The sequence below is a fragment of the Hordeum vulgare genome, unplaced genomic scaffold (assembly GCF_904849725.1).
Source record: "Hordeum vulgare subsp. vulgare unplaced genomic scaffold, MorexV3_pseudomolecules_assembly, whole genome shotgun sequence".
NCBI lineage: Eukaryota > Viridiplantae > Streptophyta > Magnoliopsida > Poales > Poaceae > Hordeum > Hordeum vulgare.
The window spans coordinates 32863-52170 of record NW_025422749.1 but is presented as its reverse complement, the minus strand read 5'-3'; the positions used below and the strand labels follow the sequence as shown (position 1 = coordinate 52170).

Sequence of the window (19308 nt, the reverse complement as noted above, 5' to 3'; positions counted from 1 at the left end):
AATCTACAATTGAAGTATCTGAAGCCGCATCAATCGAGGATACACGACGGAAGGAATTGTTAGTTCGCCTCACCTTCCCGAAGCGTGGGTTTGCTTGCTTTACAAATTTGGTTCTCTCTATGCCAACCCCTTTTCTTTTTCCTAAGACTGAGGTATAGGTAGGTCTAAAAAAAAGCAAAAAAAAAAGAGTCAAATCGCACCATCTCTATAATAAGTAAATGCCTTTTTTTCTCCTGAGGTTGTCGGAATTATTCGCAATAAAATATTGGCTATAATTGAGAAGGTCTTATCAATGAAATTTCCATTTACACGGGATCTAGGCATAATTCCCAAGCCATTCTATATAGAATTGTTTTCATTCCTTCACAAAATAACATAAAAACAAACACATTCGATTCTTATAATTATAAATAGATTGATCCATATGCTCTAAATCCATATGTTTTAAATGGATAAGAGAGATATGGATTTTCCGCTCAGCTCAAATTGTATCCTTTTCCTTCTGCTTGGACACGAAGAGATATGCAATATTTGACTAAGACTGGATTTCATTCCACTTTCCTATTTCTGAACAACAACTTATGTCATCAACTATTTCGTGTTTTCAAAGTTATTAATTGTCTCATACTCTATTTTTGATTTCAATGGTGTAGCGTATCTTATGCAAACGGAATTCTAAGGTTTCTTTATTTTATTATGCAATAAGAAGAATTCTTGCATTCTCTTTTTCTTTAGTTGCGGGAAAACCTAAATTAAAACTTTTATTTTATAGCGAGCGCAATTTCTAGTAAAAAATCCTGTATCCTTCCACCTAGATCAAAAGGAATTTTTCCAATAGAACTAGGGAACCCCCGAGCGGTTGCGGTTGTACCTGTACTGCAGGAATAAGAAAACTCGCTATTCACTCAGTTTATTTTCCATAATAAGTTATGTAGGAAAGATGGCCGAGCGGTTCAAGGCGTAGCATTGGAACTGCTATGTAGACTTTTGTTTACCGAGGGTTCGAATCCCTCTCTTTCCGTTTTTCTTAATTCATCAACGTTAAGGATCACAATGTATCAAATCAAATAGCAATTTATTCCAGTAATAATATCTTATATTATCTTATTTTTATTTAATAGAAATTAAAAATTCTCTATAGCAAATTACTGTGGTATGTAAACATAGAGGAAAAAAGCAAAAAGGATCCTAATCCTAGGGTTAATCAATTTTAGCTAGTTGATGGGAAAATACGAATTAATGGTAATGGTCTTAGGGCTATTTAGTTCGGGGAAAGGGGAAGGGGAAGAAAATTCTATGAACCTTTCCTTTTTTCATTAAGTTCAAGTCTGACGAGAGTAATATTCTACAACTAACAACTCATTTATTTTGAGACCGACCCACTTCCTATCTAGGATTTTATTTACTAGTCCTTTATATTCCAATGTGTCAATCGTCAAATGGCTTGGCAATTTCCCCGGGTCCGATGAAGCAATATAATTTTGAACCAGACCTTTTGATCTTTGGTTATCTTTCGTAGTAATAATATCTCGGGGTTTGCAACGAAAACTTGGTATATTGACTATACGGCCATTAACTAAAATATGTCTATGGTTGACTAATTGGCGGGCCCCAGGAATGGTTGAAGCCATACCCAATCGAAAAAGGATATTATCCAAACGCATTTCAAGTAATTGTAGTAAAACCTGGCCTGTTGACCTTTTTGCTTTTCCAGCGATATGTACATATCTAAGTAATTGTCGTTCTGTCAGACCATAATGAAAACGCAATTTCTGTTTTTCTTGAAGACGAATACGATATTGCTCCTTTTTCCCAGAATTGAATTTTTTTTTAAGATTACTTCCGGATTTAGGTGTTTTTCTAGTGAGTCCTGGTAAAGCTCCCAAACGGCGTATTTTTTTTAAACGAGGTCCTCGATAACGGGACATGAAGACTCCTTTTTTTTATTGAAATTTCATTTTACACAATTAATTTCATTGTATTTACATTACAGAATACATCGAAATTAAAACTGAATTAAACTACAGGATAAACAGAGTAAAATCAACTAAAGTACCACAAAAAATGGAATTTCATCAAAATCTGTATTTTTTGTATTTTTTGTATATATATTATTTATTTTATTGTTTTGTATCTAGCAAAATAGTAAGGTAAAAAACATAAAAGATCCTGGATTCTCCATTTAATTCGGAAAAAAAGAGATTCTTGTTCGTAGAACATCGATAGAGAAAAAAAAAGCCGACTATCGGATTTGAACCGATGACCCTCGCATTACAAATGCGATGCTCTAACCTCTGAGCTAAGTGGGCTTACATAACGGAAATAGTGTAACAAATAGAAATAGGTATAGTATAGGAAATCCGTAAAATCTCAGATATTAGTTATTACTCTTAGCTATTAACTAGTTCTAAATTTGAAGTTCTACTTATAAAAAAATACTAAATAAAAAAATACTAAAACTTCTTAAAGATAAAGTTAGCTTGATATGCTTAACTATAGGATATTTAAAAAGAAAATTATAGACTTTATGGGTATTTTCATTCGATCATTATAGACTTTATTATTTGTTAATAATTTGAGGATTAATATTTCACTAAGGGGAACATAAAGTCAGAGTAAATAAAATTGATAATTCTGATTAGAAAAAAAGAATAAATATCCAGCGTTATAGTATAATTTCGAATACTATAAAAAAGTAAGACGGGAGGTGGGGGAGATAAAAAGTTTTGGATATATTGATTCGGATTGAATTGCAAATACATCAAGGATAGAATCAATGTAATTCAGAATTGCAATAAGCAAGCGGGGTCTCTCAAATAGAGTCGAACTGAACTGCTAGACTACGTTGAGTGATGAACTCAATGATTCAAAAAAAAAACTAAGAGATGGATGAAATTACACAAGGAATCCTGGTCTCAAAGAAGAGGGAAGTGGGGATATGGCGAAATCGGTAGACGCTACGGACTTGATTGTATTGAGCCTTGGTATGGAAACCTGCTAAGTGGTAACTTCCAAATTCAGAGAAACCCTGGAATTAAAAAAGGGCAATCCTGAGCCAAATCCGTGTTTTGAGAAGGGATTCTCGAACTAGAATACAAAGGAAAAGGATAGGTGCAGAGACTCAATGGAAGCTGTTCTAACGAATCGAGTTAATTACGTTGTGTTGTTAGTGGAATTCCTTCTAATTCTAAATTAGAGAAAGAGGGGTTTTATACTTTATACATTTAATAAACACGTATAGATACTGACATAGCAAACGATTAATCACAGAACTCATATTATAATATAGGTTCTTTATCTTTTTTAAAATTTCAAAATAAAATTCGAAATGATTATGAAATAAAAAACTCATATCATAATTTTATTTTGAATTATTGTGAATCCACTCCATTCGAATATTGAATAATCAAATTCTTCAATTCAAATTCAAAGTTTTGAGAACTTTTAAAAAGAAAGTGGATTAATCGGACGAGGACAAAGAGAGAGTCCCATTCTACATGTCAATACTGACAACAATGAAATTTCTAGTAAAAGGAAAATCCGTCGACTTTTTAAGTTGTGAGGGTTCAAGTCCCTCTATCCCCAAATCCTCTTTTTTTTTCTTTTTATCAATGGGTTTAAGATTCATTAGCTTTCTCATTCTACTCTTTCACAAAGGAAAGGAATGCGAAGAGAACTCAATGGATCTTATCCTATTCATTGAATAGATTTCTTTTTTATTAGAGTATCGGCAAGAAATCTTGGTTATTCACTCTATTTTTAAGTATTATTTAAGTAAACCATGCACAATGCATAGGGCTACCCCCCCCCTTTCAAATTTTGAATTTGAAATACTTTAATTGATTTTTTAGTCCTTTTAATTGACATAGATACAAATACTCTACTAGGATGATGCACAAGAAAAGGTCAGGATAGCTCAGTTGGTAGAGCAGAGGACTGAAAATCCTCGTGTCACCAGTTCAAATCTGGTTCCTGGCAGAGAAAAAAAAAGATCCACCGAATAGGTATTGATCCAAATACCTCGAGATGGATTGTGATACATATTTATTAATAATATATAATATAGATAGAGTATGATTTATTCATCTAAGTGGATAAATCTATAATATAAATATAGAGGCACTTCTTTTTAGAGAAGTTTTAAAATATACCCTTTCTTTATGATAAGGAAGGGGGTGAGATTAGGTTCCCCTTTATTTTTTTGCGTTTCTTTATTTTGTATTCCACTATTCCGACGAATATTTTTTTAGTCTTGCTTATCTTTATCTTATCTTATTTTCCTAGTTGTGCTAAGTCATGTGCGCGATACAAAGTTCCTGGTAGAGAACTTCTTTGAGTCATCCTATTTTTCTGTTCATATGAAGGAAATTAATATGTGATTTTCAAAATAGGGGAATCCAAATGAAACCCTTTTTTGGCTCAGTCTATCTGGAATGCTTTTGTATAATAGGAATTAATTATAAATAGGTATTCCGTTTCATCTAGGAAAAGAACCTAAAAATATTCCTTGACTTGAATAAAATCTGGAGTTGTGTTGTATAAGTGAGCACGAATTTCTTATCATTCAATGAGCATCTTGTATTTCATAAAAATTGGGGGTTATATAGTCCTTACGTAAGGGCCAGCCTATCCAACTTTCAGGCATTAGGATACGTTTAAGGCGCGGATGATTATCATAAGAGATTCCCACCATATCATAAGATTCGCGTTCTTGAAAATCGGCACTTCTCCAAATCCAGAAGACAGACGGAATTCTAGGATTATCCTTTTGGGCAAAGACTTTTATGCAGACTTCTTCTGGATTATCTATACCGTATTGTATTCTTGTAAGATGATACACGCTAGCTAAAGATCCACCGGGTGCTACATCATAAGCACATTGGGAGCGTAAATAATTATAACCATATACATATAAAATGACAGCAATGGAATCCCAATCCCCTGCTTTTATTTGTAAAGTCTCTATTCCTCGGTGATCAAAGCCCAAAGATCTATGAACCACCTCATGTTTGACTAGCCAATTAGATAACCAACCCTGCTGCATTGTCTTCATCTCTCCCTCTTTGTATAAATATTTCCCATTTCGGATGCAAGTTTGAAAGATTGCTCTGCTTTTTCTTTTTCTACACAAAAGAGCCCCCCCCTCCTAATTCACTAATTTGTAGGAAGGTACTGGACTTTTGGATTTTAAAAAAGTTTCAGAAGATATATCTAATGTCGATGGTGATTGATAGAGCAATTCTTGCTCATAAGTTCCTGTATGAGTACTGCGCCTAACATAAAGCTTGTGACTGGTAGTAAAACATCTTTTTTTATTTTGAGATAGAGTTCGATCCTCAACTATTTCTCGCGATATCTTCTTACGAAGTTTTGTTAGGGCATCTATAACTGCCTCCGGTTTAGGAGGGCAGCCCGGCAAGTAGACATCCACAGGAATTAACTTATCAACTCCCCGAACAGTACTATAGGAATCCGTACTGAACATTCCCCCTGTAATAGTACAGGCTCCCATAGCAATGACGTATTTTGGTTCAGGCATTTGCTCGTATAATCTCACTAAAGACGGAGCCATTTTCATTGTTACCGTACCGGCTGTTAAAATTAGGTCTGCTTGCCTAGGACTTGATCTTGGTACCAATCCATAACGATCAAAATCGAATCGTGAACCTATTAATGAAGCAAATTCAATGAAACAACAACTGGTACCGTATAGAAGGGGCCATAAACTGGAGAGTCTTGACCAATTCGAAAGATCATTTAGTGTAGTTGAAATAACAGAATTGGAACTTGTTTGGTCAAGTAAGGGAAACTCAATCAAATTCATAACTGTCTCAATAGAATCTTTTCCTTCTTTTTTTTTGTCTAAATATTCAGTTAAGACCATTCCAAGGCTCCTTTTCGCCATGCATAAACTAAACCGACAACTAAGATAAGCACGAAAATCAAAGCTTCGATAAAAACGGATACACCCAATACGTCGAAACTCATTGCCCAAGGGTATAGAAAGACGGTTTCCACATCAAAAACAACAAAAACGAGCGCAAACATATAATAGCGTATTCGGAATTGTACCCAAGCCCCTCCCATGGGTTCTATACCCGATTCATAACTAGAAAGCTTCTCTGGTCCTTCACTAACCGGGGCTAAAAGCCCTGAAATCGAAAATGCCAAAATAGGAATAAGGCTTGCTATTATTAGAAATGTCCAAAAAATATCATATTCGTGAAGCAGAAACATAATGTACTCCCATTAATGTGGAATAGGCGGAACTTAAATTAGTCAATTCAATTCAGCATTGTCAATTTATCCAGAACTTCTCTCTTTTCCTCGGTGAAACAAGAATCTTTTTTGTTCAAACAAAAGCGCTTAGTTTAGCCTTTGTTTCCTCTGTGCTGCATCTTCTTTAAAGATTCATCCAATGGAATCCCAACTCCCTTTCTTTTGGATTTCCATTCTATTTAGATATGGTGTATGTAGATCTAATTCTTATATAAAGAAAACTTTATCGTTTCACTTTGTCTCGCTTTCTCTAGAATCTCTATAAAAAAAGAATAGCTCTATCCTTTATTTACTATTTAATAATAATAAGAGACTATTAAATAAAAATGAGAATACTACTAATTAGAATAATTAGAACCTAATTAAGATAGTAGGACTAATCTATGCAGTATAATGAGAAGTAATACTATAAAAATAAAAATAAAGAACTCTATTTCAGAACTATGAGACAGAATATTCTGTTTTCTTATTTACTCTTTACTTTATTTTTTCTATTTTTCGTTTTTCTTTTCCTGTCTGTATGATTTTGATTTTCGATGAATGAGCCTTTGGTAATGCTTTTATCTCTATTCTATGTCGCAGGCGCCTATCCAGTCTATAAACAAATACTAATGCGAAAATGAAAACTATACTAAACTAAAGAAAACATAGGATAGAGATCCTAAAATAGAAAAAAGGGCATATTAGGGCTATACGGATTCGAACCGTAGACCTTCTCGGTAAAACAGATCAAACGGATTATTATCGAAATGATTTGAACTGTTTCAAAGACCCAACATGCATTTTTTTGCATTGGGCTCTTTCATAAACTGATTTAAAGATCAGTTAGTCCACCATAGTTTTTCTTTACGGAAAGATAATGAGATGGCTCCCTGTGCTCTGATTGATTTTTTGTATTATGATCTATCTAGGAGCAATACCAAAGTGTTTCAAAGGAGGATTACCTTGACTTAGGTCTGCCTCTGGTCTAAATTAAATCAACCTAAGTGAAATGGAGTCTCTATCGTTCCACTGCAAGAGTTAACTATGAGACTTCATACACCTTAAAGTTCATAGAACGAAAAGAAGTTTTTTGGAGGCCCTTATCCTCATTACGCCTAGCATTTAGTGGGCTGGATATTTACCTTATCAACTAGCAAATCCATAAGGGTTCTATTTGATTAGGCACCTGAATTGGCACCTGAATCGGACTGAACCGACTGTTTGTCAGGCTACTGTTCTCCTATTCTCTCGAATCTATGAAGTAAGACATTGATTTTGCAATAAGATCGATTATGTTCATTGCATAATAAGCTCCTTTGAAAAGCATTGGCGCACGTGTAAACGAGTTGCTCTACCGAACTGAGCTATAGCCCTTATCAGAGATATCTTAACATATAGAGAATTTCTTGTCAAGATGAATATTTTCTAATGCCAGAGGATATCCCTTTGATCTGTATCTGTTTAGTATTTAGTTTAGTATTTAGTATATAACAGACCAATAACAGAGCGGTATTGCTTAGAAAAGGGATTCAATATATAATCGATCGAAGTAATGGGTCTTCCTTTGTGGTGATAAATTGCCTACTTAACTCAGTGGTTAGAGTATTGCTTTCATACGGCGGGAGTCATTGGTTCAAATCCAATAGTAGGTAAGTAGGTAGAAAAATTACTAGATAGCATTGGACTTACTTCGCTTCGCTATCTAATAACTTTTTCTACCCCTCTTCCCTTTTTCTTTGTATCAACTATAAACCACTGGATTGTCTTCAATTGGATGGGGGAATCCAATTGACAGCCTCGATTCGTATCCTAGCTCGTCTGAGAGCGAGCTTCGCTTCAACCAAATCTTTCGTACCCTCAGCTTTACTCAAGTTAGCTTCGGCTATTTCAAGTGCCTTTTGAGCTTCTTCCGGATCAATATCACTACCCAGTTCCGCATCATTTCCTAAAATGATGATCTCATTATTAACTATTCTCGCAAAACCGCTCCACAGAACCGCCGTTAACCATTGGTCGTTGAGGAGGCGTATTCTCAAAGGACCCATATCTACTGCTGTGTTAATAGGGGCGTGGTTTGGTAATACGCCAATTTGGCCACTATTCGTGGATAAAATGATTTCTTTCACTTCACAATCCCAAATAATTCGCTTAGGAGTCAGTACATAAAGATTTAATTTCATTTCTGCGATTTGTTCTCCTCTTCTAAGGTTATAGCTTTCGTGCTAGCTTCATCGATGTTACCCACCAAATAAAAAGCCTGTTCAGGTAGGCCGTCTAATTCTCCGGAAAGGATTAGTTGAAATCCCCTAATAGTTTCCGCAAGAGCAACATACTTTCCTGGAGAACCAGTAAAAACTTCTGCCACAAAGAACGGTTGTGATAAGAAACGCTCAATTTTTCTTGCTCTTGCTACAGTTAAACGATCCTCTTCCGATAATTCATCCAAGCCAAGAATTGCGATAATGTCCTGAAGTTCTTTGTAACGTTGTAAAGTTTCCTTAACTCTTTGCGCAGTTTCATAATGTTCGTTGCCAACGATCCGAGGCTGTAACATAGTTGATGTTGAATCTAAAGGATCTACTGCTGGATAAATACCCTTGGAAGCTAATCCTCTGGAAAGTACGGTAGTAGCATCCAAATGTGCAAATGTTGTGGCAGGGGCAGGGTCGGTCAAATCGTCCGCAGGTACATAAACTGCTTGAATCGAAGTTATAGATCCCTTTTTAGTAGAAGCAATTCTTTCTTGCAAAGAACCCATTTCTGTACTAAGAGTAGGTTGATAACCCACTGCGGAGGGCATTCTCCCTAATAAAGCGGATACCTCTGATCCTGCTTGAACAAAACGAAAGATATTATCGATAAATAAAAGCACGTCTTGCTTATTAACATCTCGGAAATATTCTGCCATAGTTAGGGCAGTTAAACCAACTCTCATACGAGCTCCCGGTGGTTCATTCATTTGGCCATAGACTAGAGCTACCTTTGATTCTTCAATATTTTTTTCATTAATTACTCCGGATTCCTTCATTTCCATATAAAGATCATTTCCTTCACGAGTCCGTTCCCCTACTCCACCGAATACGGATACGCCCCCATGAGCTTTAGCAATGTTATTGATTAATTCCATGATCAGTACTGTTTTACCTACTCCAGCCCCCCCAAATAGTCCTATTTTTCCTCCACGTCGATAAGGAGCTAAAAGATCGACGACCTTAATACCTGTTTCAAAGATGGATAATTTCGTATCTAACTCGATAAAGGCAGGCGCAGATCTATGAATAGGGAACGTTGCACTACTATCTACAGGACCCAAATTGTCAACAGGCTCCCCAAGAACGTTGAAAATTCGTCCGAGAGTAGCTCCACCGACCGGAACACTGAGAGGAGCTCCCGTGTCAATCACTTCCATTCCTCTCATCAACCCGTCCGTAGCACTCATAGCTACAGCTCTAACTCGATTATTTCCTAATAATTGTTGTACCTCACAAGTCACATTAATTTGCTTATCGGCAGTGTCTCTACTCTGGACTACTAAAGCGTTATAAATATAAGGTAACTTGCCCGGGGGAAAAGTGACATCCAGCACGGGTCCAATAATTTGATCGATACGACCTGTACTTTTTTCTTCACTTGTGGAAACCCCGGGACGAGAAGTAGTAGGATTGGTTCTCATAATTATCACATAATTAAAAAAAAGGAATTTGTCGAAATTTTTCTTTTTTTATTGTTGAATAATGCCAAATCAAATCAAAAAAAATCCAAAAGTAAAAAGGAAATGAATTAGTTAATTCAATAAGAGAGAAAAGGGGACCAGGACTTGATTTCGTTGCCCAAGCGAATCCCATTCAATCGTTTACTCATGGAATGAGTCCGTTGGAAAGTTCAATCAATCTTTTTTTCATATACATTTTGCCTTTTGTGGAGGATCTGTGCCTACTCTACTTTCCTATCTAGGACTTCGATATACAAAATATATACTACTGTGAAGCATAGATTGCTGTCAACAAAGAATTTTATTAGTATTTAGTTAGGTATTTGCATTCCAAATAAGAAAAGAGACCTATTAAGAACTTGTAAAATAAGGATTAGGGATTAATTTGGGTTGCGCTATACCTATCAAAGAGTATACAATAATGATGGATTTGGTAAATCAAATCCATGGTTTAATAACGAACCGTGTTAACTTACCATAACAACAACTCAATTCCTATCGAATTCCTATAGTGGAATTCCTATAGGATAGAACATACACAGGGTGTACGCATTATATATGAATGAAACATATTCATTAACCTAAGCATGCCCTCAATTTTCTTTAATGAGTTGATATTATATTAATTGAATATCCTTTTTGTTTTACGAGATTTTTGCTAAAGTTTCATTTACGCCTAATTAACATCGAGTAGACCCTGTTATTGTGAGAATTCTTAATTCAAGAGTTGTAGGGAGGGACTTATGTCACCACAAACAGAAACTAAAGCAGGTGTTGGATTTCAAGCTGGTGTTAAAGATTATAAATTGACTTACTACACCCCAGAGTATGAAACTAAGGATACTGATATCTTGGCAGCATTCCGAGTAAGTCCTCAGCCTGGGGTTCCGCCCGAAGAAGCAGGGGCTGCAGTAGCTGCCGAATCTTCTACTGGTACATGGACAACTGTTTGGACTGATGGACTTACCAGTCTTGATCGTTACAAAGGACGATGCTATCACATCGAGCCTGTTGCTGGGGAAGACAGCCAATGGATCTGTTATGTAGCTTATCCATTAGACCTATTTGAGGAGGGTTCCGTTACTAACATGTTTACTTCCATTGTGGGTAACGTATTTGGGTTCAAAGCCCTACGTGCTCTACGTTTGGAGGATCTACGAATTCCCCCTACTTATTCAAAAACTTTCCAAGGCCCGCCTCATGGTATCCAAGTTGAAAGAGATAAGTTGAACAAGTATGGCCGTCCTTTATTGGGATGTACTATTAAACCAAAATTGGGATTATCCGCAAAAAATTATGGTAGAGCGTGTTATGAGTGTCTACGTGGTGGACTTGATTTTACCAAAGATGATGAAAACGTAAACTCACAACCATTTATGCGCTGGAGAGACCGTTTTGTCTTTTGTGCCGAAGCTATTTATAAATCACAGGCCGAAACCGGTGAAATCAAGGGGCATTACTTGAATGCGACTGCGGGTACATGTGAAGAAATGATTAAGAGAGCTGTATTTGCGAGAGAATTAGGGGTTCCTATTGTAATGCATGACTACTTAACCGGGGGATTCACCGCAAATACTACTTTGGCTCACTATTGCCGCGACAATGGCTTACTTCTTCACATTCACCGTGCAATGCATGCAGTTATTGATAGACAGAAAAATCATGGTATGCATTTCCGTGTATTAGCTAAAGCATTGCGTATGTCTGGGGGAGATCATATCCACTCCGGTACAGTAGTAGGTAAGTTAGAAGGGGAACGCGAAATGACTTTAGGTTTTGTTGATTTATTGCGCGATGATTTTATTGAAAAAGATCGTGCTCGCGGTATCTTTTTCACTCAGGACTGGGTATCCATGCCAGGTGTTATACCGGTAGCTTCAGGTGGTATTCATGTTTGGCATATGCCAGCTCTGACCGAAATCTTTGGGGACGATTCTGTATTACAATTTGGTGGAGGAACTTTAGGACATCCTTGGGGGAATGCACCTGGTGCAGCAGCTAATCGAGTGGCTTTAGAAGCTTGTGTACAAGCTCGTAACGAAGGGCGTGATCTTGCTCGCGAAGGTAATGAAATTATCCGAGCAGCTTGCAAATGGAGTCCTGAACTAGCCGCAGCTTGTGAAGTATGGAAGGCGATCAAATTCGAGTTCGAGCCGGTAGATACTATCGATAAGAAGGTCTAAAAAAAAATAAACGAAATAAAAAGAGAAAAAAATAAGTTATGAAATGCAGTAATTCTTCTTTATTCTTCTAATTGATTGCAATTAAACTCGGCTCAATCTTTTTTTTTATAAAAAAGATTGAGCCGAATAAAAATAGATCATGATATGATCATGAGACTTGACAAATCGAGATTCGTCTATTCTATATATCTAGAATATATATATATATTAAGGTATAATACAATAAAGAAATAAAAAGAAAATAATAAAATATAGTAGTATCATATGATAATGGAATCAAATACGCAGTATTTACAGAAAAAAGTCTTCGTTTATTGGGAAAGAATCAATATACTTTTAATGTCGAATCGGGATTCACTAAGACAGAAATAAAGCATTGGTTCAAACTCTTCTTTGGATTAAGGTGGTAGCTGTGAATAGCCATCGACTACCTGGAAAAGGTAGAAGAATAGGACCTATTCTGGGCCGTACAATGCATTACAGACGTATGATCATTACCCTTCAACCGGGTTATTCTATTCCACTTCTAGATAGAGAAAAAAACTAAAGGAGAATGAATGAAAAAAGACATAGTTTGGAAGTTAGACCTTTTTATAAGACTCTCTTTCAATTTCAAAAAAGAGGACGTTTGAAACTTTTAACAGGCGTAATCGTGAGTCAACATGCTAGAACTAGATAAGGAAGTTTTCTATAACCTTAATAAAAAGGATAAAAAGGTAGTTTTAGTTTATGACTCCGATCAAGAGCGAGAAATCCTTGATTTGGGATTGGACATAGAACCTGGACCCATCGGAGAGACGTTGAAAGGAGCGTATCCTGATGGTAAGAATTATACTTTCGTGGAAATACAGCGCTATAGACTTCAGTGTGGTAGAGTAGACGTTTTGTTCCTAATTTTTCTGGACCAAACCTCCGCTCCGACCCAACGATACAATGAATTTTTTCTGTTCATATTCATAAATAAAAAAGATTAGGAATCGCAATGCTACTATATGCGTCCAGAGCAGTATTTTGAATACTATTCTTCTATAATCCATTATTGCGCGGGGTCTTACTAACAGGACTTCGCGGCACAGGACGGGTCTTCGTCGAAAAGCTAACACCACCCGGCATTTTCATACCCTTTCTTTGGGTGGTATATCGCCTTTAAAAGTCTAAGAGGGTAGTAGGGGGGATCTTAAGAGGGTAGTAGGGGATCTTAAGAGGGTAGTAGGGGATCTATAGTAGGTAAGATAATTTGCCCTTTGATTTTGATTGAATATACTATTTTTCTGCCTTTACCACGCATTATTGTATGCGCTTCTAGAGAAGTATGTATGCAGGAAGTAAATTCTAGTCGCTTTCTTTTGAATCCAATTTCAAATTAGATTAGAAAGATAGAAAGGCCATGAGGATGGGAAAATAAAAAAAATCTTTTTAATTAGTTCTCCTTTTTTGGAATTTTCTTATTATCCTTATCATTTTTTTTACAGAATATTTTGCAAACTAAAAAAATACAATAGTCAATATTCCTTATAATAGATATACTTAATTATATCATAAGAATCTTAAGATATTTTTCGACTAGATAGAAATAGTAAATTTGAATTGAGACACCTATTCCATGACGGATTTAAACTTACCTTCTATTTTCGTGCCTTTAGTAGGCTTAGTATTTCCGGCAATTGCAATGACTTCTTTATTTCTTTATGTGCAAAAAAAAAAGATTGTCTAGTATTTTTTAGTGTAAGTAATATAATATGGTAGGGTATGTGACTTTTTCTACACACACTTTCTACACACAAATGAAAAACGGCTATGGATGCAGATATAGGCTACGAGCATAAATGCATGAATATGCAGAGCTTGGTATAGCGAGTTTTTTTTTATTTATTTTAATTGAATCAACGAATATTTTTTGAATAGAAAGTCAATGTATCTAACCTATTATTTCACAGGAGTACTAGTTGCTGAAGGCGATTTCAGAATCAAAAAAAGTAAAGGCAAAATTATTTAGCTTATTCTCTCAATTTCAATCGACCGCTGCTGGATTTAGTATATCTAATATGAATTGGCGATCAGAACACATATGGGTAGAACTTCTAAAAGGTTCTCGAAAAAGGAGTAATTTTTTCTGGGCCTGTATTCTTTTTCTAGGTTCACTAGGATTCTTATTGGTTGGGACTTCCAGTTATCTTGGTAAGAATATTATATCTATACTTCCATCTCAAGAAATTCTTTTTTTTCCGCAGGGGGTCGTGATGTCTTTCTACGGAATCGCAGGCCTATTCATTAGCTCCTACCTGTGGTGTACTATTTTGTGGAATGTAGGTAGTGGTTATGACCGATTCGATAGAAAAGAGGGAATAGTTTGCATTTTTCGTTGGGGATTCCCTGGAATAAAACGTCGCGTCTTCCTTCGATTCCTTATGCGGGATATCCAATCAATTAGAATTCAGGTTAAAGAGGGTCTTTATCCTCGTCGTATTCTTTATATGGAAATCCGGGGCCAGGGGATCATTCCCTTGACTCGTACTGATGATAAGTTTTTTACTCCACGAGAAATTGAACAAAAAGCTGCCGAATTGGCCTATTTCTTGCGCGTACCAATTGAAGTATTTTGAGGTATCTTTTTTGAACTGAATTGAATGAAGAAAAGATAAATTGGAAGAAGAAAAGTTTTCTCAACATGGGGAGGAAGTCCCTTCGAAATTGGATTTGTTATTGTAAGGGGATTTTTAAGTATTTATCTAAAGGAAGGAACAAACGAGGATAAGATAAAATTATTTTAAATTTTTTTTGTCGAAGTTAGATATATTGCATACTATTCTTCTCTTCCATTTTCACCCGAAAGGGCTTTTTTTATTCTATTTCACTATTTCATTCCATCTAGATCTAAGAAAGAACCCAATGCACTGAAATTCCACTAATATACAAAAAAGAAGAATAGATACAGGGTATCAAACCTATAGAGTTTTTGCTTCAAAGAAATAGAAATATCATGAAATAGAAATATCATATAGAGTCAGGGAATGGAATAGAGTCAGCGAATGAAGCATATTCATTAACAACTCCATTTACAGATCAAAAATGAAAAAAAAGAAAGCATTGCCTTCTTTACTATATCTTGTATTTATCGTACTTTTGCCTTGGGGGGTCTCTTCCTCATTTAACAAATGTCTGGAACTTTGGATTAAGAATTGGTGGAATACCAGGCAATCCGAAACTCTCTTAACTGATATTCAAGAGAAAAGGATTCTAGAAAGATTCATAGAATTAGAAGAACTTTCTCTCTTGGACGAGATGATAAAAGGGAAACTAAAGACACATGTACAAAAACCTCCTACAGGAATACACAAGGAAATAATACAATGGGTCAAAATAAATAATGAGGATCATCTCCATATCATTTTGCATTTCTCGACAAATATAATCTGTTTGGCTATTCTAAGTGGTTCTTTTTTTCTGGGTAAAGAGGAACTTGTCATTTTGAATTCTTGGGTTCAGGAATTCTTCTATAATTTAAATGACTCAATAAAAGCTTTTTTTATTCTTTTAGTTACTGATTTTTTTGTTGGATTTCACTCCACCCGTGGTTGGGAACTAGTAATTCGTTGGGTCTATAACGATTTTGGATGGGCTCCTAATGAGCTTATTTTCACTATTTTTGTTTGTAGTTTTCCAGTAATTCTAGATACATGTTTGAAATTTTGGGTCTTTTTTTGTTTAAACCGTCTATCTCCTTCGCTTGTAGTCATTTATCATTCAATTAGTGAAGCATAAATTCATTTGATCTCCCGATATTAATATTAATCAAATTAGCATCTTTCTTTAGAAAGAAAGCCCTTTTCCATTTTACCAAAATTCTTTCTATTTATACCTGCTTTAAGGTATTCATCATTGCAGTACAACTGTTGCAGTAGAATGCCAACAAATTCGTGTATAGGGAACTAGATTAGCTTAGCTACCTATCTAATTTATTGTAGAAATTCTGGGATCTGTGATTGGACATGGAAAATAGAAATACTTTTTCTTGGGTAAAGGAACAGATAACTCGATCGATTTCTGTATCGATCATGATATACGTAATAACTCGGACATCTATTTCAAATGCATATCCCATTTTTGCGCAGCAGGGTTATGAAAACCCACGAGAAGCAACTGGGCGAATTGTATGTGCCAATTGCCATTTAGCTAGCAAGCCCGTCGATATTGAAGTTCCCCAAGCTGTGCTTCCCGATACTGTATTTGAAGCAGTTCTTCGAATTCCTTATGATATGCAATTGAAACAAGTTCTTGCTAATGGAAAAAAGGGAGGGTTGAATGTAGGTGCTGTTCTTATTTTGCCCGAGGGATTTGAATTAGCGCCGCCCGACCGTATTTCCCCTGAGTTAAAAGAAAAGATAGGAAATCTTGCTTTTCAGAGTTATCGTCCCGATAAAAAAAATATTCTTGTGATAGGCCCTGTTCCCGGTAAGAAATATAGTGAAATTGTCTTTCCCATTCTTTCCCCTGATCCTGCTACGAAGAAAGATGCTCATTTCTTAAAATATCCTATATATGTAGGGGGAAACCGAGGAAGAGGACAGATCTATCCTGATGGTAGCAAGAGTAACAATACAGTCTATAATGCTACGTCAACAGGTATAGTAAGAAAAATACTACGTAAAGAAAAAGGGGGGTATGAAATATCCATAGTTGATGCATCAGATGGACGCCAAGTGATTGATATTATACCTCCCGGACCAGAACTTCTTGTTTCAGAGGGGGAATCCATCAAGATTGATCAACCATTAACAAGCAATCCTAATGTGGGAGGTTTTGGTCAGGGGGACGCAGAAATCGTGCTTCAGGATCCATTACGTGTCCAAGGCCTTTTGTTCTTCTTCGCATCCGTTATTTTGGCACAAGTTTTTTTGGTTCTCAAAAAGAAACAGTTTGAAAAGGTTCAATTGTACGAAATGAATTTCTAGGTCCCGGAATTTCTTACCATCAAGTTGGTAAAAAGCCTCGATTTATTGGCAATTGCTAGAATTATCTATGATCTTTTTTGGAAATCCTTTTTTTGTTTAGACTTTTTTTTGTTTACGAGATGTCTGGAATTCCTTATTTATATCTCATGCAAAAGAAGAGAATCCAAGGCAAAGGCGAGAACAATAAAATTTAAATTTCTTTCGAGGGATTGCAGGTCTTCTTAATCGTCTATTCGGCACAAGAAAAAGGCTTTTTCTTGTGCCGATTCTTCTTGTATCAAAATAAGAATCCTTTTTCTTCCTAATTCGTCAAAGATTACTTTACTATTTCTTCTTTATTCGGGTCTGTCTCTTGGGCCTCTTTTTCTTTTGCTTAGGTTTAGCCGAGGTAGTGGACAAACAGAGGGGAAGAAAATATGGCGGGGGACAAATTTCTTGTGATTGTAAGCAAATAGAATTGCTTGGCTTGTTTAATTAAGTTTAACTTCAAACTTACAGAAATTTTGCAAAAAAAAGTAAACTCTTCCATTGAAGGTTTTTTTTTTATTTTTAGGCTAGTTGAATAGTTTTGATTAAGGTTTTATTAGTTTATTACTCGAAACTAAATCAAGGATTTTCAGGATACTTCCTTTGTGGAATAAGATATTGGATCCTCGAGTGATCTCTTTTTCTTGTTGCTTCATAAGAGTGAATCGAATAGATTCAATTCGCGTTATAAGAGTAAAAATTCCGCGGGTCCTTTCCGCTCTAATCAGATAAAGGGGGTAAGGACCCGCTAAGCTCCTACTTTTTCATGTTTACAATCTGGTCCCTCCGATTACTATAGAGATGAACCCAATCCAGAATATGAACCATAAAAGAAAACACCTACTAAACCAATCACAGGAATACCAGCTACAGTACCTATCAGCCAAAGAGGAATTCTTCCAGTAGTATCGGCCATTTCCCCTACTTTCCTCCACATTTTATCAATTGGTCATGCTAGAGACAAAAACAGTCATGGGTAGTTATAAGGATGGTATCTTTCCAAATGGGATAAGAGAATTCTTATTAGTCTCTTTCTTTCTCTCAATTGAAGAAGTAATTGGAAAATAAAACAGCAAGTACAAAAATGAGTAATAAACCCCAGTATAGACTGGTACGATTCAATTCAACATTTTGTTCATTCGGGTTTGATTGTGTCATAGTTCTATAGTTGGAATTTGGTTTATCGTTGGATGAACTGCATTGCTGATATTGATCCCAAGAAAAAAACAGTAGGTACAGCTAGTCCGTGAATAGCCAGCCATCGCACTGTAAAAATAGGATAGGTTCGATCTATGGTCATTGAGGGCCTCCTAAAAGGATCTACTAAATTCATCGAGTTGTTCTAAAGAATCAAAACGGTCGGTTATTAACGGAATTCCTTGTCGGCTTTCCGTGAAATATTCGTTTGGCCTAGGACTTCCAAACACGTCATAAGCTAAACCCGTACTGACAAATAACCAACCCGCAATGAATAGGGAAGGTATAGTAATGCTATGAATAACCCAGTATCGAATACTGGTAATAATATCAGCAAAAGAACGTTCTCCCGTGCTTCCAGACATGCTGAACTCCCAAAATTTTTGTACATTCAAAAAAGGAATTGATTCCGTAAAAGATGGGATCAACCAGTAAATAGAAAATTACTGATATTTCATCCTTGTGAGATTGTCAATTTTGTACCAAAGGTGTATTTTGAGTATACCGAATTAGTATAGCTATCCTTCCTATGGCACAGCAATCTGGTTTTGCCTGGTTCCGAAACATAATTACTTTTTTTTGTCTATAGGTAAGCTATATGTTATTCAAGGCGTCAATAGAAAACCCCTTTTTTGTAGGTTCTATTTATTTTCCTTGGCTTCGGAATAATAGAGTAATTCGGAATAGCAGCCAAAATCTTGGGAAAATCTAAGTTAATGATCAATAGGTTTGGATAAATAATTTAGGAAGGATATTCTCATACTGACACAATACAAGGACAAGTATATATATGTGAAATTTATCCTTTCATAATTCGTAATTAATCCTTGTCTTGTTTGTTGGATTAGGTCTAACTTTCTTGACCAAACTGCGAGCGTGGAACTTTACGAGATGAAATAGGGAAAGACAGAAGATAGAATAGAACTTAAAAGGATAATTGAAGTGACTCGTCTTCGAATCTACTTTGGTTGGAGTT

At 35.8% G+C, this 19308-nt stretch overlaps 2 protein-coding genes and 3 non-coding genes across 5 annotated transcripts; 3 read left to right on the top strand and 2 right to left on the bottom strand.

Annotated features, from left to right (window-relative positions):
• Positions 1-730: 730 nt before the first annotated feature.
• LOC123423685 (ATP synthase subunit beta, chloroplastic) lies at positions 731-10313 on the bottom strand. Its single transcript, XM_045107884.1, has one exon. The coding sequence runs from the start codon at positions 9932-9934 to the stop codon at positions 8438-8440; it is 1497 nt and encodes a 498-aa protein (XP_044963819.1). The 5' UTR covers positions 9935-10313; the 3' UTR covers positions 731-8437.
• Positions 935-1021, top strand: TRNAS-GGA. The gene has a single exon. It is a non-coding gene; the product is annotated as a tRNA-Ser (tRNA).
• Positions 2237-2309, bottom strand: TRNAT-UGU. Its single transcript has one exon. It is a non-coding gene; the product is annotated as a tRNA-Thr (tRNA).
• TRNAF-GAA lies at positions 3906-3978 on the top strand. The gene has a single exon. It is a non-coding gene; the product is annotated as a tRNA-Phe (tRNA).
• A 91-nt stretch (positions 10314-10404) lies between the features above and the next one.
• Positions 10405-12260, top strand: LOC123423686 (ribulose bisphosphate carboxylase large chain). The gene has a single exon (XM_045107885.1). The coding sequence runs from the start codon at positions 10717-10719 to the stop codon at positions 12154-12156; it is 1440 nt and encodes a 479-aa protein (XP_044963820.1). The 5' UTR covers positions 10405-10716; the 3' UTR covers positions 12157-12260.
• The last annotated feature ends 7048 nt before the right edge of the window (positions 12261-19308 follow it).

Excerpts from the sequence above, each read along its gene's own strand:
- LOC123423685 (XM_045107884.1), bottom strand. The coding sequence starts at position 9,934 with ATGAGAACCAATCCTACTACTTCTCGTCCCGGGGTTTCCACAAGTGAA.
- LOC123423686 (XM_045107885.1), top strand. The coding sequence starts at position 10,717 with ATGTCACCACAAACAGAAACTAAAGCAGGTGTTGGATTTCAAGCTGGT.